Below are 26,156 nucleotides of genomic sequence, written 5' to 3'. Positions count from 1 at the left end.
ATTCTATTTTTTGAAATCCATTTCTCACCTTGTATATCTTTTTCTCCTTTCTCTGACACCTGTCCAATTGCTCTGCTGTGAGGTCTTCTTTCATTTTCTTTTTCCCCACACTTCTGGAATACCTTTATTGCCTGGATGCACAACCCCCGCTGACTTTTTTATGTAGTTCCCATTTCTGATAGCTTTCTTTACATTAGCTTCTTGCACCTCCTTATACTCCTCTGTTCCCGAGTAGCTACCTCATAGTAGCAGTGAAAAGGAGAGTGAATCTGTAAATAATACAGTGCCTCCCAACTGATGTGTATGTGCGCAGAGTGTGTGTCTGTCTGAGGTTTCAAATAAACACATTCTCCTCGCTGTGTGGCCTGGGCTCTGGAGACCCAGCATGAGTTATCCGTAAATGTCAGCATCTGAGGTTCATAGAGTACAGTAGATATGTGTCTGCACAAACACATAGTAGTATTTAGCTTATAAAATTTTACATTTTATATATTTCAGATTCTAGTCTACTTTAAGGATATGTGAGGAACCTTACAGAAACAAATCCAAAAACTTTTACTCAACAAAATGGTGGTTACAGAGCAAGTACTATTGCAGTCTGATATTTGGATATTGTTAAAATCCTTTTGATAATTTCTTGTAATCCATCTCACCACAGTTCTCATTATTGTAACATCAAATAAGTCTCTGTAACTAAAGATAAAATGAGGTCCTTAGTTTCTTAAATGAGCTTTTTCCTGCAGCTCTTGTTAACATGAAGCACTTGTCTCAGCATAATCAACATGATATATTAAACATGCCTACTTGAGACTAATGAAGTTATTATTCCACTAGGAGATGCTTCAATTATCAAATAGTTCTTTGTCAACATATTAGCAAACAAAAGTGATATTGCAAATTATTGGAGTAATTAAAGTCTGTTTGCTTTAGAAATGGTCATTTAAAGTTATTGCTGTGCCAAGAAAATGTACTGTACACACCTCCCAGTCCTCTGCAGTTCAGGCCCTGCATGATGGTCCTCTTCCTTTTCCAGTTCTCCAGCTGGAGATGCAGTACCGTTAGGCTGGGATGGTCTCTTCCTCTTTAGCTGCAGGTCAAAGGACATTTAAATATAATATGGTTGCATGCATTGCAAATGACTTTGCTGCCATGATGTTTTAAGTCCATAAGGGGGCACTCTAAGTGTGATTATAGTGGTATGAAGTAAGGTGAGATATACAAAAATACACATAAAAAACCAATGAAGTCAGCGACAGCTGGATTATTGTGGGACCAGACTTAGATAAAGTATGTGAGGTCTAGTATGTGTTTACTGTGTTCGCTGGTTATTTGTTAGTATACAGGTGGGTAATGATCTCTGAACCAATACCTGCCAGGCAAAGTTCTGTATGTTTGTTGTACATAGCAATGTAAGTGAGTGTCATACATCCATAGACCACAATATTAAGTTTAAAATGAAAACACACCTTTGTACGCATTATTCAATGAGTACACATAATGCAATCTTTTACAGAAAGAATTGCTAACCTGAGATGGGACATTCTTGGGGGGCTCAATCCGAATCGTGGGATCCCATTCTCCAGGAGGCAGGACAGTCACTTGATCAAGGAACTCATCTATCCCAGAGAGTAGATCCGTTCGGTCTTTGGCTTTGTATGCCACATCATGGAAAATCTACAAAATTAATATTATTAGGAGTTATTGTCTCTGTGATTACAAGTTAAATTGTCCACAACATGGTCAAAAATTCAAGGTGAGGGCAGTGTAACCCCCCCCCACCCCCACCACCACCACCGGATAAATCTTTAATCCCCCTAAAAATCTGATTTAATCCAAAGATTTTCTTTGATACAGCATTAAGACTTGTGGTCACGCTAAAATAACGTTTTTAATGAGACGCGTTTTACCTCATCTGTCATCAGTGTGGCCATGGATCTGCCAATTTCATGGTACTGTGGCCCTTTGCCGTGAGGACCCAAAAGCAGGAAAAGAAACCTTTGAACAAGACACACACTCAAACTCATATTCACCATGAACAACAGTGACTGCTTACTAACCACAACAATGTATATGGCATTCACGTAAAGGCACACTGTGGAGTTTTCTGGTAAACACTTAAATCAGCATTTATCATTTCTCACTGACATGCACTGTGTGTGGTCAAAAAAACATGCTGAATCCATTTCCTTTCTTGTAAAACTTCTGCAAAGGCGATGTTTTGATGCCCACATTGTTAAAATCCACGTTCGCTAGATAGCAGTCTTCTACCCTGCCTCTGTTGGCACATTGTTACGTTTCTTGGCATGGTACTGCCCCATTGATTGGTGGAATAGAGTGAAACTGTTAGCGGAATTGTGTATGACATTGCTGACTTGGTTATGCACCATGCTCTGCTAAAATTAACATTTTTTATGCCCACTATATGCAAAGATTTGCATTTGTAATTACAAAAAAAATCCAGCTGTCTCTCCCTTTTTCAAAGCCACTGCTCTCTGCTACTTGCATGACTTTAGACTCTTAGTCTTGCTTCTTTACAGATACAGTTAGAACCACAGTAACATTTCTCCCACATTTGAAAACGAGTTTTATAAATCACTTTTCTTTAAATTGCTGTCAGAGTGTAATAGCTGTTACTAAATACCAAACTTTTAGAACAAAAGTCTTTATCATGCTGTCATTCAATTCTTAATTATTGTACCTTGTGGGAACAGGCACCTCTGTGAGGCCTGTGATAAGGACTGCAGGGGACAACCGTACAAAGGCAATTATGGGCTTCTCCAGGAAGTCCACTTCTCCCACCAGCACGTTGGAAGCCTCAGCACCTGGAGGAATCTTCTTCATGAAATTCATGTCCACCTGAAACCAAAGAAACCAATGAAACTGAGGAATCAGATCTACAGACAAATACTAATAAAACAGGGGGAAAACAGAGTCAAAGAAGAGGAAGTTGTGATAGAGAATAAGAGACTAGGCCACGGGAAGTGCAACAGAAGTACACACATGTGAAGAGATGAAGATGTGGGAATGTAAGGGATGGCAGCAGATTGTTGAGAAGCTATAATAACAAATAACAGATAAGGAAAGTTAGTAGCTATATTAAGAACTACATAGTACTGAGCAAAGACTGTCCGTTGTTGTGATGCATTTCTTATCATGTTCCCTGAATAATGTCTCTTATGTACAATGCTAAATACAGATCTGTCCATGGCAACATTTTTTCCTTATGTAGGAAATACTGTGCCTTAATCCCTCTTTTGTATCTTATGACTCATATAAACACTGCACCTTATTTTTTGGCAGTCATAATGGACGGTTGTATAATGATAACTACTTATGGCGGCCTGCCATTCTTTTTAATGGATGAGAAACTACAAAATAGTAGGATGGATGGCGGCCATGCGAGGGAGGAATTTTCAAAACTAAACACAGTTAGATAACTACATAAGAATTTTACTTTGATGATCAATTCTTTCCATTACAGGTGGAGCAATGACTAAAGATGCCTCTTACTGAGCCAGGGCTGAGACAGGGCTGATGGGTATGTGATGTTGGCTCTCATAAAGGCAGTTTTCAACACAGGCCACTGAAATGTCAGTGAAAGTCCAGAAACTGAGGAAAAACACAGATGGACTTGGTCATGGGCCCTTCCACCATGATGGACTGTTTCTGTGCTCAGCACTTTGGTTAGGTTACCTTGCTGAAGTCGACACTGCTGCTTTCTCTACTGACCCCTACTTTGGACGGCCTCCTCTCCACTGCCTTGTTGCCATCCAGGTTGTTAGGGACAGAGTTCGGTGATACCAATGGTCCTGGGAGGAACAGGGGGAGAGACAAAGCGATGATGGACAGTGTGTAAGGCCTTGGAAAGCAATGACTGGAAAAGAAAAGCTGTGTGGCTGCGAAATGCTATTTGTCTTTGTCCGTTTGTCTTTTATTTTTTCTCTCTACTCAGATTTTAATTTTGAAGAACTAGGAAAAAATGTTCAAGGTATTTTTATCTGTGATAGACTGCTACTTTATGGCATGGGCTCAACAAATGGGAGGCAATTTCACAGGCGTTTACTCTCTCTTGGCAAACAACCCTGGTACAAAATCCTGAAATCAGGCTGCTGCCCACATATGCCTGTGATGCAGTGCTGCAGGTTAAAAGTGTACTATTTTAGTGTGATCTTTACATTCTGTTATGTTCATTTTAAACAGGAAAATAAACCACTACATCAAGTGTAGTTAAGAGGTGGCAAGTGGCAATCAAATTGATAAGACACAAAACAGTTAAAATGTTAAACAAACTAAAGTAGTGGCTGCTGAATTTGCTTTTTAACATTTTACATTTTTTGGCTGCAAGTGGATTGCTCTCTTCCACCAGAACCACTACATGCTAGGTCTGATGATTTTGTCCAGGGCAGAAAGACTGTGATGGCTCTCCACAGGGAAGACGATTTATTTCACACAGAGCTGTTGCTGATTGCTCCCCATCTGGTGAGCTCATTACTCTGGTGTTTATGTCAGCCCTTCTTAGCTTGAATTCATGTCAGCATTAAGCTAAAGGTGAGTGGATGAGTTTGATATGTCTGACAGTTCACCTTCCTCAGACTTCAGCACCTTCAAGTGTTGAAGCTACAGTATTTCTGTGCATAATTGGCTGCACACTTCAACATTGCTTATGTGATTTGAGCCATACCAGATACAGGAAACGCTAGCACTTGAAATGAAATGAGAGTGGGAGATGAAATGAATCAAAGAATAGCATGTGAATACTATCCTCTGAAATTCTGAAGTAACACTTCTTTTACCAGGTTTTTCTTATTTTCTCATTTTCCACATTCCGCACACATTTTTCATTTTGCCATCAAGGTGTAATCAAACCAACATCAAACAAAACACATTTATAAAGGCTCATATGCCACATTCTCATTTGCAATTAATTCCAAATCAAAATAAAAACGTGAAATTTTTGCCAGCATGTGATTTGCCCAGTGAGCCATACCCTTGAACTGTACCCTGGAGTAGCCCCAGTGGATGCTGGGTAGCTGTGACTGCTGAACAGGAGCATGATTGCTCACATACCCAACAAAGCCTCTTGGAATAAGGCAGGGATTAGTTTAGGTTGCGTCCGCCAACACACTTCATTCAGGAAGGCTAAGCCCTGGAATGCTCCCCCATACCAACCTTTTAAACAGTGGCGTCACAGTGCTACCTCATTCATATGCAAAAACGCACCATAAATAACTGAAATTATACAGATTTTCTCTTTTGTGAAACTGGTAGCACTAGGACTTTTCTGACAAAAGGAGATGATATTAATTTATATGGTATGTTGGTTTAGTAGCTCTATTGATGTATATATGTATGTATTAGGTTTGATCTACTGCTGATAATCTACAGTTCCTTGTACAGTTTACATTACACTGTACAGACTCACAGAAATTACAAGCAGGGGTTATATAATGACATTAGGTTACCATACGTGCACATTATTATTTTAAAACTGACCAGAGGCAATTGAGTGGATGCTTTATGATGAAGAAAAATGCTTAAGATTTGAAAAGCCCTTAAGTGGGGCCCATAATAACATAGAGCAAGTGTACCAGTGATTTCCTGCATGCACTAAACAGGTATTTCACCCATGACTTCATACTCAGTGGGTTCGTGGCATGAATATGTATAAATAGCCAAGGGACAACTCAATTTCATTGCAGCATGTCTCAAAAACTGCAAAAACATCTATCTAATTGCATCATTAACTATAATCATTTGAAACCTCTAAGCCTTGAAATCTATTATTGGCAACCAGACAGATTCTTGTAAATGACTCCCCAACACTTTATCTCTGTTCAATAGATGGTTAGCTGTCTTAGGTCAACATTTTACAACACTGCAGTTTTTACAGCCTACAGTGTACACCAGAGCACATTATTAAACTGTAATGATGAAGGCTTGAAACACCCCACACACTGATGTCAAGATGCTTGCCTCTTGGGAAATACTGTATATTTTCCTAGAAGGGGGTACAATTACAGAAGCTCGTCAGCTATAATAAGACCACCCCAACCTTTCAGATTCAGCTCCCACCAAGTCATCACTGGTTCTAATAACACATACTTTGAAATGGAGCCATTCCCAGAGTGAGACAAACAGACATACACCCACACACACGTGCGTGCACACACACATGCGTGCACACACACACACACACACACACACACACACACACACACACACACACACACACACACACACACACACACACACACACACACACAGTCTAATAATAAACTGACAAGGTTTGGGAGGAACAAAAAGTCACTGTATGTGCCACCATGATAGTACATACAGTACCAACACACCCACCCTGGTCTCAGGCTTATATTTAGCCATGCTGCTGGCGCACATTGCCCTCACTACCCTCTTAATCGGGTAAAAGAATGTTTATTCTTAGGAATTGATGAAGAGGAACAGCATGGGTGCCAAATGATGCAATGGGAAAAGCAGAAATTGCATGACACTCATATCTGTGTGTATTCAAAATGAGACAGTCAACAGAGGATAAAACATGTTACATCTAAAAGGATTTAGGACGCACTATGTCAGTTTCTGTGTGTGTGAGTGTCAGCAGTAAAACCAGAGCAACTTTGCGCCAGCTGAAGCAAAATTTAGAGATACTGTCTAAATCTGGTGCAAAGCTTGTCATTGCAGATCCATATGAACACTCCGCTCTCTATGGATATCATAAGAAACACTATCACACATTACTTAAAATTCCATAGGAAATAATTACAGAAATCTGTAATTGAAGTCATAGTCTCTTGAAGAGGATATCCTGCTGTACAATCTAAATTGAACTGGCTTTACTGATTTTCATGTATGCCAACCTAAAGATAAGTGTGTACTGAGCAACTGCATTATAAGTAAATAATAAATAAAATAATATCAGCAAATGCTAAAGATTAAATGCCTCAGACTGTGATCAGTGGCCAAAAGGAACAATGTGATTGGGACACGCCTACTGACAGATCTTAGTGGGATGGTGTTTACAGCTAAACATAGTAATAAAATATCACAGGACATATGATGCAGTATGGGAGGGAAAGACAGACAGACCAAAACATTTTGGAAGGCAGCCATGAAATCACAGTGAGGGAGGTATGAGGGGGGGGCAGGGTCAAGCAAGGCATAGACGCTGAGGAATGTCTTGAGAATATGTAAGGACACAGAGACGTTTGAATGACAAAAAGAGGTAGGAGGAGTTCTGAGCAAGAAAAAGACGTATTAGTAAAAGAATGGGTCAGTGGAATAGACAGAAACATAGAAGGAGAAGAAGCAAGAATCATGAGGTGGAGAAGAGAGTAGTGTCAAAAATGTTGTGGATAAATACAGTGGAAAGGGAGTCTTAGCGAGTGAGCCTTGCTGTGGGTTATTGATGAGATGGCTACAGGGTTGGAGGGCTGGAAGTTAACGGGGAGCAGAGCTTTCATGCTAGTGCTAGTGTTCTCTGTTCAAGCCGTGACTCACACTGGCAGGCTACACATATATTTGCCTTCTAAGGGCAGCAGCTCGAGGCCTTGGGATGCCGAGGATGCTCGCCGGCAGAGCTGTGGTGATGCTACTTCATCTTCTGCAGAGTTTAGTGGGTCATCATCCTCGGGAGGTGATACCACCACCTCAGGGATGCCTTGAGGGCCAAGTCCTGCTCCACGGGTGCGTGGTGGGCTTTGAGAGGAGCGCCGGAAGGAAGCAGGGGTATTTTGAGGGGTGGAGAGGGGCGAGGGGCCTGGGGAGAGCCCAGTGTTGGAGGAAGAAGAGGGCAGGAGGTGGTTGAGCAGGATGGAGACTCTGGACTCGCGTCTCTGGGACAGGTTGGAGACAGAGGAGGATGCCCCTGGCTTTTGGAGAGAGAGACGTGAAGAGGACAGGCCCTCTCCTAACAGAGGAGACAATGGCAAAAAAATGGAGAGGAGAGGGGAGAGAGAGAAGGAGGGAAAGGAATAAGGGATGGAGCAGAGAGGAAAAACATATGAAGTAGGAGTACATCACAAGGATGGTATCTGGAAGAGACACAGCCAGAAGGGGTGGGCAGCAAGAGCGTGGTAGAAGTGTAGTTAGAGAGATTCATGCTTGCAGAAACGTGAGCAAAAAGCATGGAAGTGTGCAGAAGACACTAAGAATGATTCCGTGAGGCATGTAGGAGTGTCCGCAAGGGCCAAACAAATTCTCTCATTCAATTTCAAACAAACCAATCACACAATGTGACTGAACTGAGGCACAAGTCTAACTTCAGATAGGCTTGCATGCAAGAGAGGATGAGTTAGCACGATGTCAGTGCACTGTAAGCAAACATGTGCTCTACTACAAACAAACCAGTCATAAATCACAGTACATACTCATTTGGCACAGGACATACATCCTTCACAATACAACTATTACCATCACCAACCATCAATATATCATTTTGACCTTTCACAATTGCATTTCAGGTTTAATGATATGACAATGCAAGCCCAACAAGAACCACAGGCACAGACATGGAGAGAGTGTGATAATTCTTTCATTCTTAAAACCTCAGGCTGGCGCCCAAGATCTAAAAATGCATACCATCCATTAACACAACTGTGGCCATGCCCAAAAAATGCACAATGCTGACTCCAGTTGCAGATAAAGCATTTTTTCCTGAGTATCACCCTAAGGAGTGAAAACAATCATTAATTCAAATCCCAAAGCCAGGCCAGCCATACAGGTTAGCACAATCATTAGCACCCAGATTTCTCTTTCGCTAAGGGAACCAACTGCTTCAATACAAATCATTCTCTGGATTTTACTCACTTTTACCAGCCACCTTCTATGCTGGCATTGAAGGATTTGAACAGTGGATTTTTAGCAACAGTTCCCCAGTGGTGGAAAAAGTGGAGGAAAAAGAAATGTGAGTGTGTCGCAGACTCTCACCGTTTCTTTCAAGCAAGAGCGGGTCAGAATGTTTCTTGCCTATGTCAGCAATGGAGCGCACCAGAGGGATGCGATTGCTAAGCTTTCTCTCATTCTGGTGGTGGTGTTTCTTCAGCATGGCTTCCCGCACCTTGTCGCGTAGATCCTCCTTGAGCTGGCCTGAAGCCACCATGCTGTCTATCACCATGTCTGAGTTGTACAAAAGGAGGATGATTAACTGTTTTATTTCTCTCACACTTTTCATGACAGTGCATTAGAAATGGTATGAACATGACACGTCTTTCAAGATGTGATTTAAGTGTGTATTGTAAATTTTACCTGCAATTTCCTCGATACTGTTGGCCCTCATATCTAGCATGACTGTGCCGTTGAGAATACAGCTACGTAGTTCAAATAAGCTGTGTAGTGACAACGTGGCCACGTAGGGCTTACTCCACCTCTCCCCTCCATCTTCCACATCCTCCTCAAACTTCAGCCATCTGTGAATAAACAGCAAGAGAGCACACACATGCACACACACATGCACACATACGCATAAGTGTTCTTCTTGAATTTGCAAATTATAATTAAGAAAAAAAAAATGAGTTGCATTATAGTTCAAGGAAACGCTCCGGCTCATGTTCCTCAGCTACATTTTTCCTTTCACAAATTCAAATCTCACTTTTCAGAGCGCACACAGAAGCAGTGCAAACTGAGTGAGTCATACTCCAAATCTGTCCCTTTACTAAACACAACTTTTATCAGTGAGGGAACAATCTCTGAAATGCCAGCCAAGTTAAGTCACAATTTTAAACTCTAAGTTAAAAAAAAAACAAAAACAGTTTTTTGACCTGAGCTTGATCTTAAGTTCTAAAGTGGAGACTAGCTTGTGAAAAAGAAAATATTTCAGTATTGCTGCAGATCCTGAAGGCTACATTAAAGTTACATAGAGCTCTCCAAATAAAGAAACTGCTGGATGAACTTTATTCACAAGAGTTATGATGAAAAATTGCCAAATTATTAAAACATAAGGCTCAAATGGACTCAAAAATTTTGCATTTTTCACAGCTATGTGTGAATGTAAGGTAAATGAAGCCACAAAGGGTAATAGTTGTGACTAACAGTCACAATCACAGCACCTAATCAGGGTTTTCAGTAAACTAAAAACTAATGGTTAATGGCTTAAAAATCTTGAAAAACAATACTGTGCCAACAGATCTACGGAATTCTACAGTTCTGTATTGCTTTCACATTATGTGGTTGTCATCATGCCGCCCACCCCTTAAGTTAATTTACTGACCTGGCAGTCTCCTTCCATTCAGTGGCACTGCCATCTCTGAAGGAAAGCTCGTCCAGCTCAGTGAAGAGGTCATGGGGGACGTGCTCGAGGTCATCATCCTCTGTACCCAAGATGAACTGCACCCTCTGGGATGGTGTGTCTGGACACAGAGTGGGCAAAGGCCAAAGGTCATATTTACAATCTTTACAATGATAACAACAGTAAAGTTCTCAAGGCATTATGTGGTATTAAAGGTACCCTGTGAAGTTTTTGACCTCTATTAGCCCTGTTTTGCTTGTCTGAACATGTACGCGCACATGGGTGACTTGATACACAGCAGTCTTGCCAATGGTTTCCCACTACTCTACTGATTTACAGATGGCTGAGACGTGCCAAGAAACACAGCTGTATGCCAACAAAGGCAGGGAAGAAGACTGCAAGCTAGTAAACGTGGGTATAAACAATGCCGTTACCAAAAATATATAAAAAAAGAAACATATATCATAAGAGGATGCCTTAATCTCAAACACAGCATAGTACTACTGAACTATGACTAGCATGCATTTCCTGTCTTGTACTTTACTTTTTTGTGAGTTCAGCTATAGAACATGACTTGGGAAAATGCCTTGCAAAAACAGAGATTAAATCCGAGCATAATAAAAGGAGATGGAAGTAAGATGAAACAGAATTCTATGGGATCCATTTGGCTGGGCAATACAAGTGCACTAATGCCTTCTGAAGTTGACAAGAAAATGTTTTCAGGATGGGCACAATAAGACCAGTACATTACTGAAACTGCTTTTCATTCTGGTAGATAATAAATACATCTCCAGGCTTGATGCTGAGGTTTTTTTTTTTTTTTGAAATGGAGAAGTGCGCAAGAGAGAATAATGAAAACTTGGATGCTTTCCAGGAATTTTCTTTTCATGTCTGACTGAATTAGAGGGCAGATATCAGGACATCTGGAACCAGAGACAACACGGAAATAGATATGGCAGATTACAAGACCAAACGTCACAGGGAGGTATAAATGGAATGACTGGAAGCAAAAAAGGGAGAGTTATTTTCTGTTAGCACATGGGCACTCGATGGTTCGATGATCTGGTGTGTATTTGACACATGTGAGTACACACCATATTGACGCTGCTGATGCTCACCATTACTCCACACCTATACCTGAGCATAAAGATGGTCATTTTTGCTAGACATTTCTGCAGTCGGTAGCAAGAGTCACATGATGATTAATAATAAATTTTACTTTGTTTTTAGCTTTGACACAGTATTTAAAATAACAGTGCAATACAAATAAATAAGGTTTGGCATTCATTAATGAAAACATGAAATGTTAGTACAGCTAACATCATTATAACTTAAGTTCTGGAATATAATTTATGGGACTTACTCATTCATGATTTGTTTTTGTTAATCTTCTATCACCTACCACAACAATCATGTAGAACAGAACAGAACAGAACAGAACAGGAAAATCATACAGAAATGGAGGATAAAGTGGCACATTGCAGCAGGAATTTCAGTATATCTTAACTCACACCCAACTCAGCAGTTATATGAGATATGTGTGTGCGTCTCTACTCAATGTGGGCTATGTTGATGAATTTTTTGGCACCAACAGTAGGTCCAACTATGTGGTTGGGGAAAGTGATGTTCAGAACATTCATCTTGATAAATCATGATACATTGTGCCCTCAGTATTCGCATAAAATGGCAACAGGACCGTACTACTGCTATAATCATTTATTGCCGTAAAGCATGAGTTTATCCTTCATAGAGCTCAAAGCACTTTGGGTACTTATGAGTCTTGCAGTTGAGGTGATGCAGCAACTTTTCACACAACACATGCATACACCCCTTAAAATGTCAATCTTCAATCAGTGTCAGAGGCTGGTTCCCAGTGGCCTTTAATGCCTTTTAGGGCTGAATGTTTTATTCACAACTGTTTGAAAGACGGAAAAACACAGAGGGCTTAAAGCAAAGTGGTGCTCTAACCTGTCATTCTGTGGATTGTTAAAGGGGGATTTGATTCCAAACCACATCATAATGTCACACTTGCCCCCCCCCCCCCCTCCACTGCTTTCCCAACAAAGGTTTAAAGTGAAAAATTACATTTACTCATTACTGTATAACTTCAACTTTATATGCATGTTTCGATATTACAAGGGTCTGAGGTGAGTCCTGTGAATGTATGAACAAACACTGTTGAAAGCTCTTAAAGGTAGACATTATCTGCAAGGTACAGTTATGTGGAATAGAAAATAAGACTAGAGAGTGGAACTGAGAGAAAAATAGAAAAACAAGAGTGGTGTGAATGTCTTAATGGAGTTATAAGTTAGTGTCCAACCATAAGAGGGGGATTCCCTGCCATCGTCCTTCCCCTCCTCTGAGTCTCTCTCTTTCTTCTTTCGGTGGTGTTTGTGCCCTCGGTGCCGATGCCGCCGCTTGCTCTCTCTTCCAAAAGGAACATGGACACCTACATACACTGCTCTGTGGCCTGGGAAAAAAGAAAGGTGCAATTCAAACAGCCTTCCTTCTACACTGTCTTTCACACAAACTGGAAAGGGAAAGTGGAAGAAAAACAGGAAAGCAGGAATAGTTTTTTGTAAAAATATTACATTTAAAATAGCTTAAAAGAGGGAATCCAATTTACAATTTCAGTTGCATCATAAGTATTATGATAAGTAATTCAGAATACCACAAATTAGGTGGCAAAGAAAAAATAATTGTTTCATCTTTTTTGAAGAAAGTATGCAGTGTTTTTTTCTGAACAATTTGTTTTGACACAACTTGTATACTGAATTAATATTTATATCTAATGTACATAACTGTTACATTTTCTCTCATTCCGTACCCACATCAAAACTTTGTTGTTTTCAAATTTTATTTTTGCTTTAGACAAAGAAATGTATTATATCTTTAGCAGATTCCCGCTATCTGATGGGCACATTTTGACAATTTTCTACTCCAAAACATGGCACTTGAAGTTTCTGGGTTTTTTGAGGGTGATTTCTGCTTCTGTAATCAATTAAAGCTAGTAAACTCTCAAGGCAAGTGCTAATTAAAAATATTCCCAGAAGACATACAATAATATAAATATATATATCACAGTTCCAGTAATACAAAGTCATTAAATAATTAAAGTAAAAGAGATCCACTAACATTTAAGACAGAAGACAAATATCTTCTTTCCATTCTTTTTGAGTGCTCTAGATAACCTACTTGAAGGAAACCAGAGAACAGCATTTAACTTTTTCACCCTGCTGTTTTTCCCCCAATGTTTTATCTACTTCCCCTCCTTATTGTCACTGCCACACAGGAACCGTATTCTGAGACGCAAACGCCCTATTTTTGCCCTACATTCACTGCCAATACTCATTTTTCACAGGCGAGTTCTCTCTCTTTGATTTGAGCGGAAACCCAGGAGGAATGAAACCAAGATGCAGCACTCAGAGGAAGTCATAAGCGACATAGACATGAGCTGAACAGATGGAGGGAAACAGAGATGGAGACAGAGGAAGAGAGGAAGAGAGAGAAAAGACAGGAGATAACAGAGGATGGAGAGAAAAAAAAACACCTGACAGCTTAGCTGGACAGAAAGCAGAGGGCTCCAGGGGTGTCACAGAAGGAAAGAATGGAATAAATAGAGATATTACTGAATGGAGGATGGAGGATATGAAGTGTGGCTGACTTATAAACAGAGAACAGGAAGCTCAAAGGGAGGGGAAGGGGGGTAGAGGGACAATTAGCTGAGGGAGACACCTGAGGGAGATATTGTGCTGGTAATAATGTTTGTGGTGCTGCTGCATTCTCTACAAGTGAACAGCACTCATCAATTGTAATCACATGGTCATATACATAGTTAAAATCAATATCATAATATTAAGAATACTTAATTATGAATAAACACCATAATATGAGAAATCATTTTTTAAAAACATGAACTAACAAATTAACTTGATGTTCAGTGCAAATAAATGCTACACTTTTATGCATGTAAAACACAAACTTCAACTAATTTGTTAGTTTTTAATACATCATATAAAATTTCCTTCTGTATGGCTTTAAACTTACTTTCCAACTCTTCCTTTTCATAGTTTGCATGAGTGGTGAAGCTGGTCTTTCCATGGTCAACTATTGCCTCTTCATCTAGACCCTGAGTATGACAATGAGAAAAAGAAAGAAAGAGAGAGCAAAAAAGACAGAAAGATGTAGAGAGAGGGGACAGGTTATTGGCAAAATATCTGTTAAGCATATTTTTCATACTCCATAGCTCTAGGGTTAAGCCCAGAAGTACAACTAACAAAACAAAAACGATTTTAGTTAGTAGTGCCCATGGCCCAAACTAGCAGCCTATTTCCACAACATTTAAACATGGCAGTCAACAGAAATAGCTCAGATGACGGTCTAGACAAAGTGCAATGATGTGTACTTAATGATAAGTAGATGGTGATAATTCATCTCTTGTTTATAGCACACAAAATTTGGACAAGCAGGTTCAATCTGGCTGAAAATATGATAACTGTATGGCTTATCTAGCACATTAACTGTTAATGGTTGTCTTTAACAACCTCAGGTACTTGTATAATGCAGCAAGGTATCATTGGCTCATGAAGGTTTATCTATGTGCAGTTTTCCACAAACTAATTAGTCTGTATTGGAAACCATATTCATTGTTAAGGTTCATGCAATAAAGGTCAAGTTTCATAGCAACGTCAAGAGGCTGGCTATGCTCATTAAAAAAGAGGTTATGACCTTAGTGAAAATAATTAGCCTAATAGCAATGTCATGGAAACATCAAGAGATAGAAAGATCCAATTAGAGGTGATATAAAGCTGTCAGGATACATAACAGCAAAGGTACACATCATTAATATTGCTTATTAAATTTTAGTTCCCTAAAACAATAATTACAATACCCAAACAATTGGTATACTCACTCAGCCCCTAGCCCCAAACCGTAGGCCTTAAAGATCAGTAGTACATGCTTATCCCAAACCTTTAACCTGAAGCAATCCCAATCCAGCCCACGAAAAGTGAAAACAGCTTTCAGTTCTCAAACTGGTTCTCACAAAAACAGAAGTGTAAGACAACACACACACCACACACACACACACACACACACACACACACACACACACACACACACACACACACACACACACACACACACAGACAAAAGCCACAAACCATAAACCTCCTTAACCTAAACCTGGTTTGGCCCAATCACCAACGTTGTTATTAGTGGTCCCATGACTCCTGCCCTTAAGTGCAAGTACATTTAAGGCAGCCACAGAGACACTGTCTCCAATTACTGCTCCCTGTGTGGCCAAAACAGAAGTAAATGTGATGGGAGAAGTCAGTGTGGGTCTACCACCAGAACATAGCATCTGATACCAGTGTTATTCTAGCCAGAACCACAAAAATTATGAGAAAACCAGAATCCATTGGCTCTCTATCCTATCATAACATCACCCTCTCTGTTTTGTAACTATAATAACCCTAATACCTCCAGCTGACCTCAAGGCAGTAGAGAGAGACCACACACAGAGAATCAATGAAAGTCAGGCAGGCCTGGATCTATGATCAGTGTGTATTTCAACTAAGCATGATGTATTGTGACCAGGAAGGAAAGGCTTATTTTAGACACAGTCATATAGGGTGTATAAATGCCACAGAGGACAGTGAGCTAATGCTGGCTTGTTTGTGACAACTCAGCGACCAATAAGGGGGATCATGTCTTATAGTTTCTTTTAGTCCTGTATTTTGACAACAAAATACAAAACAAAACATTTTTTTGTATTTGTATAAAACTAAAATAATTTCTTATTTCACTTGAGCCCAAAATTATTACAATTCTGTGAGTCTTTATATGACATTCAGTCTCTTATATAAATCATACCATGTGATCAGACAGCATTTCAACAAATACAAATCTGCTGTTCTCCTGCCTTGAGTACCAACACTTTGATGCAACACAATCCCCAATTGGAGGATCCTTTAACCAATCACAGAGAGGCACTGCTGCCAAGCAGGAGAGAGCGGAAACAAAAGGTGATGATGTTAGCCACATGCCGAAAGGATACATGATACGTGTATGATGTCAGGGCCTCTAGTGTCTTAGCCCCAACATGCCAGTCACCCACACTGACCACACTGAAGTTTCATTCTGATGGAAAGCACGTACTCTATGTCCATCTACTGCTCTTCCTGTTTCATTACTGGCATTGCTGACTACTCTATGTCTTCAATGACATTCAGATTTTCCACACACATATAACCATAGTTCTCCTGTTCAAACTCCACCCTCGATGAATGTTGCCATCTGTGATTGTTTTTGTGTGTGGGCTTGTTAGTCTGTGTGTGTGTGTACGTTCCTCAGTTGCTCATGGATCTGCATAATAATGAGCTGCGTTGTTCTCTGACAGTGCCTTGATGAGGAGCGGTAATAATTCAGCTGCAGAAAGGGAAAAGAGCAGCAAGAAATTAATCTCTCAAGAAACTGGACTTCTTCCGCCTATAGCAGACCAAGGGCGGATAAACCTGACCAAGGGTGACTAAAACAGGACTGGCTCCTGGTGGTTATTTGTGACTGAGAAGCACTGGAAACTGTCTTGGGTTGCAGATCTTACACATGTTCAGCTCTAATCACGTCGGGCCAGAAAACTAACCTTTTGGTCCATCAGTCACACTGGCTAATGTCCCATTCTGCAAGAATCACATGAACCAATGTTTACAAGCAGGGCACACAAAGCTGGGGTGAAACTATTCCTGCTTCATGAGTATCGTCTTATTCTTAAGCTTCTTAAAATACCACTACCACAAATCTGTTAATTTTACTGTATAAACACTTGTTTACGTACAAACATCCATTATCATGGAGTCCATGCATGTTGTTGTCATGCCTGATTAGTGAAGCATATGCACGTGTTTAAGTCTGTTGTGCCCTCAACCCCACGTTGCTTGATACAATTTCAGCACACATGATGCAACCTGTCACATAGCTTTGTCCAAAATAAACCCCCAGTCTCTCACCCCGAGTCCCCAGGCCAGGGAGGCGATTGGCCATTATGCACACAAAGCACAGCTGTGGTTGGGCTACAGGAGCAGTGCCAGTGGGGAGGGCTTAGAGGGAAGAGGAACTGCCAGCTGAGGGAGAAAAGCCACCATATAGTGACATCAATAGAGGACTGTTGACAGACGGCAGATGTGTCTCTGGCTGCATCTACAGAGGCTATATGTGCCTAGCCCTGGGTTCTTTCCGGTGTGGATCCAGGGAGATCATATTTGACTAGTGGTGCCCATTATGATTCTATAATGTTTGTTTTTTATGCCATAAAACCTGCCTGAAACTAATGAGTGATAAGCAACACTGCAGGTCAAATTATCTAAGTAGATCTGGATAAAGAGAGTAGTAACTAGACTATATAACAAATGTCAGATAGTGATAAAGATACAAAGATAGATGGAAACACATGGTATGAGGGTATGAGCTTATTCCAGAAAACTCTGTGGAGATAAGTTTATGTACAGTGCTTCCTGGTCTGTCAGTGTCCATTGAGACGTGTGCTGCCACACGACAGAAACATTGCTCATGGGACGTGCCACATTCTGCTCTCTCAAACACTGACAAAAGAGATGTCTAGCACGGTGGGGAATTCTGATCAGAAACCCCTCAGTGTCACCAGAGTACAAAATGTCACCTCTAGAGTCAGTTCATAGAACTGAAAGCATGCCTGGAGTCTAGTGGATACTGTAAGCCCTGCCTGGCCATGCTCAAAACACTTAGGAGGGGACAAATATGGATCAGTAGAGAGTGGGTTCCAAATGACAATCAAAGAGAAGCAGGCAAAACCAGCAGGCAACCTTCCAAGTGCCAACACAATCACACCACAAAAAGTGTCACTCTTTACCAGTTCTCATCTTTCTATTCACCAGCCCTGCCCCTCATCCTCTGTTCAACAAACTATTTAATTATGGGATTTTTACAATCACCCCAACTTAGCCTAAAAGCCTAAAGCCTAATTTGCATGTTTAAAATGAGTAATGCTAGAGCTTCAGCATAAAAAAACACTGACAAATTGCCAAAATAAACCCTGAGAATAGGTGACCATAATGCTGGTTTTATTTGTTGAGCTGTGTTGCTTTGAAACAGACAGAGAATTAAATGGAAGTCGGTAAAGTGGTAGCAGTCTATAAAAACCCCAAATAACTGATCAGCTGCAGTTTTGAAATCGTCAGTAATCTCAACCCAACATTTCATGCAGCTGGCTAATACTGGTGAAAAAGCATTTCTATGAGCACTCATCGGAGAGAAAGCCTTGCTCAATAATTAATGAAGCTGCTAATAAAAACAGAAAGACCTAATGTGTCCTTTTCAGGTATTATAAAAGGGAACACCTTATGAGCACACCAATTAAATAATACAAATACAAAAAATGTTCCACAATCTATTGTAGCTCCCATAATGTATCTGTGAAAAATAAAAGGCAAGTACAATCATTGCTGTAAATGTGTCTGCTTTTACAGCAGCTTAGGTGGTAAAATCACAATAATGTTGGGTTTTATGTAGGGGTGGGGATTTATGGTTCACATGAACCTCCACATGAACCATGAACACAAGGCTTACTATAATCTAATCTAGTGTGGTGAGTTCACACATGAAAACACTTTATAAAAACACTGTCATCAAGATATGAAGATGACATTTTCCAAGCGATGGTTGAAAATGGCTTTGGCTGAAGTATACCTTGACTGTGTATGAGCCCATTCCAAAAAAGTCTTTGGATGCTTGGCCAGTTGGTGTCCTCTGAAACAAAAATTTCCACATGAGGGAAACATTACACACACAGGATGTGCCACATACTGAAAATTGGAATTCTGCTTCTAGAGACACGTAAACGGCCTCAGAAGGGAACTCAACATCACCACACACACAGCTTCTACAGCTTTTGTTATGGTTTGCATTTATGGTCCTGTATCCAATTAAAACACTGTAATGTGTAACAGTTAAATTGATTATATTATTTATTAACAAGATGTGTGTTAAACACACTTCTGTAAGTATGTTTGTGTGGGAGTGATTTGGCCTCACAGCAGCCAAACACCTCTCCAGCCAACCAGACAGTGAATGAAAAAACCAGCCTCCCAACAAGCCAACAGGCCTGGTTCTCTCTAATCTCAATTCCTTGCCAGCCTTCCTTTATACTGGGACCCGGTCCAATCGATAGAGACTGACGTAAGAGAGGTGTTACATAGTGGGAGACCTATCCCTTGAGATTACTGAATATCTCTGTGTCTCACACTGCCAAATGCAGAATTACACACACACACTAAAGATGAGAATAGGCATATTTACTGCCAATTAATGTTATATTATGTAACCAATTAAATGATGCCTGAAAACAGAAAGATATAAGAAACAGACTACTGAGAGATTAATGATGACTGCTAACCATGCATATATATGATGTGTATGGTTAGCAGTCATTAATGATGACTGCTAACCATGCACATATATGAATGTATGGTGTGTATGGTTGGCAGTTACATAATTTGGTAAAAGTTTTTTTTCAGAAAGGGACGAACCTCCATTGTTGCTTAGGTAACTAATATAAACACAAAGATAATAATTCTATAATTTTATCAGCCAGTTGTATTTTGCTGACTTTTGCTTGCTAGCCATTCAATTATTTACCTCCCTGGAGCCTCACTATGTTTGAACAAGGCACTACTAAGAAGGCAGTCAGAAGCCTATATCCTGTATGTGTCCTGTATCTAACAGGACCAGCAACTCCTGAGTGAAGATGTAGTTAGATCTTCTAGTTTAACGAACTGGAAAGATATTTCACTTGGCAGAAACACTAAAAGACTAACGGATACCAGTCATAGTCTCCACTGAATGTAATCAATACTCCCAAACACGCACAGACTTTGCAGACATACACACATAAACACAAAGATGGAAACCATGCCCTCTCTCTGCCTCACAAATATTTTCCTCTGTATATATATGTATGATTTTAACAGTTCCTGCCTCCTCGTTGCTCCCACAGTGGGAATTGTTATTTTTGGGCTTTGTGCTCTTAGCTAGACTGAATGGAAACCAGCATTCATTTAATTTCACAGTCAATAAACATCTCTATTGACAGCATGCACCTTGTATGGATTCAGCTCCCTTAGCGGACCCATTTTTCACCCTCCTCTCCCTGACACTCTTCATCTCTCGCCTCTCTTCCTTCCCGTTCTCCTTGTCCCGCTCCTTCAAGCAGCCATAACTGTCTCTGTCGGTTCCCTTTCATTCCTGCTCCTTGAGGCGATTCAAGAGTAGAGAGGAAACGTTTCCCTTTCAAGAGGCATGTCCAATGAGGCAACAGCTTCTCACTCCATCTTTCACCCTATCCCCCTCATCCTCACACCTCTGTCTTTTTCCATTTGGTCAAATGTGCTGACCACCTGCTCAATTCATTACCACAGACCACTACTCCACTCTACCATAAATGAACACAAGAGGACAAACCAATATATACACAAACACACCAACAACACAGCACACACAGAGCCACTGGATCCCGTTCAAGTACCCACCACGTCAGTTAGGAACACATAAAGACACACACACAGGACCAGACGTACCGCAAGCACATGCTCCCCTTCGCTCCGTTCGTCCATTTAGACTAAAACATCCACACAGCAAAGGCAGCAGGGACGTTAGCCAGTTCCTTCTAATGGTTATCTCTGTTGTAGAAGGTGTGTGTGAGCTAAGCGCTAAAAGAGACACTGTCGCACTCATCTGATACCACTTCCTCCGCTCATCTCTTTATACAGAGAGAGGAAGAGAGAGAGGGAGCGAGCTGCTTCAGAACACACAGTGCTCTGCTCTACCCTGTCAGCCCGCTCTTTGCTCAGCAGCCAATCCCACCATGCCACCATGAATATTTTATTCGCCCAGCCAAGAGCTTAAAAACACACACACATACACACCACCACACGGAGGACATACACACACATTTGGAGGACATACAAGTGCTCACCCGCTGAGGTATTCAGGTCACAAATGAAGAGCCACCCCCAACACAGATAAATAGAAACAAGCACACGTGTGTGCTCGGCATTACTCAGAAGGTGCAATGAATTGAAAAAGGACAGACAGACGTGTATTCATTAAGATTCCAGATGCCTGCGTGCCTTTGACTTTGACATTCTCAATTCTTATCACATCTTCAAGGTTGGACATGTCTTTCAACAACCTGTAATTTTTACAAAAAACTATGGCTCATTTGTTTCCTTTCCACAACAAGAACTGTTATAGCAGGGCAAAAAGAGCATATTCCTGAAATCTAAGTAAAGAGTCTATTTTCTAATTCAAGGAAACACTGTGGGGCCCAGTCCTGTCCAGAGATACCCTGTGAATGCATCATCTGTAACAGCACAAGTCAGCACCAAATACACTTACCAAAAAATAAAAAGGCAAAGGTCAAGTCAAACCTAAAATTGAGGTACCCCTCGTAATAAACATAAAACGTGCATGAAATTAAATAGAAAGAGTGACCTCTAAAGGCGAAACTACACTGAGCTTAGACATCAGGCAATTTTGTGAGATCTTTTGTAGACTGAACTAAAAGCATGACCATATCCACTACTATCATGATGTAGAAAAACAATAATTTTCTGGTAAAATATTTTAGAAAACTGACTTTTAGTAAACAAGGATTTACATAAAAAAATTTACAGCTCTAACTTTATGATGGGACAGCAAGTAACAATTGTTTTCATTATAAATTCATCTGTCAATAATCTTCTAAATAATAAATAAATAATGTTAATAATAAAAACTTATATTAATTGTTTTTTTTTCAGTCAACAAATTGAATAAGCAACAAATTGCTTCAGCTTTAAACTTATCAAAATACAGCCATCCTGTAATTTCTGCCTCTCATAAGGTAAGACAAAGATTTTCTTTGACACAGGGTTGCACTTGCACTACCCAGTGTTCACATGAGAGACAGAGCCTTGGGGAACAAGGGTTAACTTTTCATTGTCTCACATCAGTTGTCCATCCCAGTGCATATCACCAGCCACCACAAAACCAAACTTGATTTTTATGCAAATATCCAGACTTAAGCCACACTTAGCAGTGTAATGGGGTTTTTGAGTTTATTAAGTTCTCCTGTAACTGGATAAGCTCTCAGATCCCCTCTGTTGACATACCATTTACCATTTAGAATAGTACAATCTTAGGCCCTCTGAGCTGCTTTTCTGTCTTTTTCATTCATTACATTACCTGTACACACACAAGCTTCAAAATGTCAGCAGGGGTCAAACCAAAGACCTCCCAGCAGTTATCTGGAGGCTAGAAAGAAGGCTTGTAATCGAATGTTGTCGTTTGAATATTCTGACTAGTTGGAAAAAAAGTGGGTGGCTAATGGAAACGAACACTCTGTCCTACCTCCATAACTGTTGTTGATGAGCAACTAAATAAAGGCATGTCATTTAACTCAAGTGGAAGGCTGTAGCTCTTAGGGCTGCATATTGGAGAGGAATGTGGCCATATGACACATATCATGATACAGGGGTCACAATTCAATATATTCCAATATATTGCGATACTATAAGCAAGGTGACTGTAATATATTGCGATTTCTGAGGCTCATTCTGTGTAATTACCCATTCAAAATAATGCCATACAGTGAGTAAATTTCATAAAACACTCACTAAACCTGGCAGTAAGTGCTCATCCAAAATTTTGACCAGGTCAGAGAGTCCACAACGGCTGGACTAAAACACGTCTGTCGTGGGGCAGCATCCTGCTGTTAGTATGGTTGATAAACAGGGATCGGGGTGTCAATGACATGATGTATTTATTAGGTAAAATATGGCGCATGGCCCGAATGCAAAGACAGGGAGTCCTATAAAGGGAAGCCTGGTAGTCTAACACTGATGGATGGAATGGATATGCAAAACATAGCCCAAAAAGGAATTGCTCATTAAAATCATTCTGTTATAAAACTGTAATAAACTCATATCTAACACTAAGGCTAATACAGGTTACTTAAACTTAAAGTCAAAGCTCTTTAAGTATCCCTCTATAAAGGCTACAAACACAGAACAACAACCACTCATGACATGACCTTGGTTCTTGGTATGACTCTAAAACGCCAGTGTTTTACATGAACAGCAATGTTTCACTTTCAAAGTGACATTTATACAGTCCTGACCACAGCATAGCCTAACAATGGCATGTTCTTTGAGACGTGCATTTTGATGGGCAAATAGTTAATAAGCCATGTATATGTATGAACATATACATGTGTATGTACATATACACATGTATATGTTCATACATGCACACAAATACATACCTAACCCTAACCCTACACCAGCAATGATGTCAGAAAGTAAGCGTGCATTTTAAACTTAGCTCTGCCACCGGTTTCTTTTTTGGGCTTGTTAACACTGCTGAGTGTTTGATGCTCATCATCCCATCTGTGACTGTAAAGTTACACCCAACAGACAGGATGTGGCTCTCTGTCAGCCACAGCTCAGTTAAAACATCACTCAGATCAGAGTTTCATAGATGTAACCTTCTGTAACTCACCTACCCAATACTGTGCAAAATAACTTCTCTTTTAGTTCCATGTGATTTTTTTTCCCCTCTCTGGCTGCACAAGCAGTAAAATTAGTAGCATTTCCTGACTTGGAAATATCACACATGAAAGAGGGGCTATTTTGAGACGCATTTGATATGCAAATGAGCCTTTTATTTCAGTAAATGCACCAGCGGATCTTATCGACTGACTAGCTGGAGCACATAACTGTCAAGCAACCGATGGGTGAACCTGTTGAACGTTTGATAAACAATGCTACAAATCTGTGTAACGTTACCGTCAATCAATTACAGGCATTGTAAACTATTGTAAGACCTACTCAGACACCATCAAAGACTTATTACGTCTAATTGTGTGTACGTTTTAGTTTATGCTTGGACAAATACTGTTGACCAGACTTGCCAGCTAACGGGACATCTTTTAATTTAACTACCGTTAATAACGGTTAGAACTTCACTGAACGTGCTTGACTGCTCGTGCCCGGCTTATTCATTATCAAGTACTATCTGAAAGCAAATCAAGCTAACTAACCAACAAAAAAACACTGATCAACAGGGAAGCAAATTTCTACAAAATATACATTTGAATGAACGATTTCGCTGACTTCAACAAGAGACTTGAACACAACTTGTAGCCATGCCACGTGTCAGAAGTAGAAAGCCGGCTAACAATAGCAGCAGCCGGATGGTGCCTCACTGAATCTGACTCCCAAGCATCCCTTGTACTTCTACGGCTGCTTGGCAAACAAGGGGCAAACACGGACAAAGAGCCGTACAAATATAATGGTGGGCTAGCGGTTAACTGTGTTGGGCGGGGACTTACTGTTCTCAAGAGGGGTCTCATTTGTTCCGAAGGTTCGTCCATTTCACCTGCCGCCGGTCTTCTGTCCACCGTTTTTGTTTTTTTTTATTTCGCCGGTTGATGTGTGTTTGAGACCGGGCCGGGTGACACTTGTCAGAACTGTGAGGTCTGGCTGTGCTTCCCCTAACAACGAGGTGAAGACACGCCTCTAAAATGATTGACAGTGATTGATTGCCAATACACTTTCAATACCGGGCATTCTCAGCCAATCAAACTTAAGAACGTAACGATGAGGGCGGGGAATATGCCTTTGTCGCCGCAAAGTCCCAAGCAGGGTTTTTGTGTTACGATTTTATTTTATTTTTTTATTTGAGCCATTTTAACCTTGTTGGAGCAACTTGTGCTTCGTTGACCTCAAATGTAAGTTGGGCACACGAGAACCGTAAATATACATAACTTTATTTTAACATTTTAGTCTACATCCCCAAAGTTTTATGGTATCGCTAGTTACCATGATAACTAGCGAGACGTTAAAAAAATCCAATAAACCGTAATAACGTATGTTGGGTTTAAATTTCTTAGCACCATATAGTTTGAATGAAAACTAAGAGCAATTAGATGCAGAATATACATTCCTACACCATTTTTTTAAAGGTACATAAAGGCAAAGTCTGGTGGTAATGTAAACCAGGTAGCCACCATCATCATTCAGCAACACTAGTTAAGAATCTGCTGCCTCCCAGATTAACTGATAGTAGTCAAACAACTGAATGTAAGCCATTTTGATTAGTTTTGTTTACAATACTAATAGATCTTTAAAATAATAAATGTATTATCATTTGTGACAGTCACAGAAACTAACGTAATTTTATGTACAACAGTTTATACAAACCTACCTGTATTTTATATTGTTAAAAATGACTATTTGGGTTTTTAAGGTGAAAACAGGCTTCAAGAAGTTTAGAAGAAACAGCTCAAGGCAATCAACAGTTTGTTATAAGAAGATATTCAGTTAAAACCTGAGGTTATTCATTTCCAAATATAATGAAATGACAAATCTCAGATGACAGCAGAGAGGAGAATATAATGTATTTACTGTCCTTATGGGTAAATTGTCACTCTGTAGATTTGAAAAGAAATGTAAGTTCACTAAAATGATAATATGAGATACCTATGCCTGCCCATCCTCGGATATTGATATTACAGTACATAAACATCAGTACAGGCTATTTCAGATGTTCTCAAACACGAAAAAAGGACTGAAAGCTAAACCTTTGTCCTCAAGTGGGAGATCAACAATTTTCACTACCTTTCATCTGTGATAGTAGTGACATGTTGGTTTAGAAGCCAGATTAAGAGCAAAGTAATAGACAGTATTTGCACAAACTTGAAATTGAATCCCTGTTACCATCCTACAAACTCATGAGACAGGCCTATCATCCATCTTCCATAAAACCATCTTTGCTTTTCTTGCTGTATTAAAAGCTGATAAAACAACTGTACTGATTTATTTTCACCAGCAGATGGCAATGCTGTATC

General features: G+C 40.1%; 1 protein-coding gene across 9 annotated transcripts in view; it reads right to left on the bottom strand.

Moving 5' to 3' along the window:
• LOC121192299 (sodium bicarbonate cotransporter 3-like) overlaps positions 1–24,812 on the bottom strand; it is a 34,449-nt gene extending 9,637 nt beyond the window's left edge. For 3 of the 9 annotated variants that reach the window (XM_041053917.1, XM_041053911.1, XM_041053916.1), the window contains exons 1-12: positions 24,639–24,812; positions 14,285–14,366; positions 12,558–12,707; positions 10,220–10,358; positions 9,259–9,419; positions 8,941–9,129; positions 7,538–7,921; positions 3,694–3,809; positions 2,699–2,856; positions 1,908–1,995; positions 1,528–1,674; positions 981–1,087 (exon numbers count right to left, since the gene is read on the bottom strand). In XM_041053917.1, coding sequence (XP_040909851.1) covers positions 981–1,087; positions 1,528–1,674; positions 1,908–1,995; positions 2,699–2,856; positions 3,694–3,809; positions 7,538–7,921; positions 8,941–9,129; positions 9,259–9,419; positions 10,220–10,358; positions 12,558–12,707; positions 14,285–14,366; positions 24,639–24,680 — 1,763 coding nt within the window. In that variant the 5' untranslated portion in view covers positions 24,681–24,812. Of the gene's footprint in view, positions 1–980; positions 1,088–1,527; positions 1,675–1,907; positions 1,996–2,698; positions 2,857–3,693; positions 3,810–7,537; positions 7,922–8,940; positions 9,130–9,258; positions 9,420–10,219; positions 10,359–12,557; positions 12,708–14,284; positions 14,367–20,844; positions 21,006–24,638 lie in introns of those variants that run through there. The other 6 variants (XM_041053918.1, XM_041053914.1, XM_041053915.1 and 3 more) reach the window with 5 other exon arrangements.
• Positions 24,813–26,156: the final 1,344 nt, after the last annotated feature.

The sequence above is a fragment of the Toxotes jaculatrix genome, chromosome 13 (genome assembly GCF_017976425.1).
Source record: "Toxotes jaculatrix isolate fToxJac2 chromosome 13, fToxJac2.pri, whole genome shotgun sequence".
NCBI classification, from domain to species: domain Eukaryota; kingdom Metazoa; phylum Chordata; class Actinopteri; family Toxotidae; genus Toxotes; species Toxotes jaculatrix.
The sequence above is the reverse complement of the archived record's forward strand: the minus strand, read 5'-3'. Positions and strand labels throughout refer to the sequence as shown.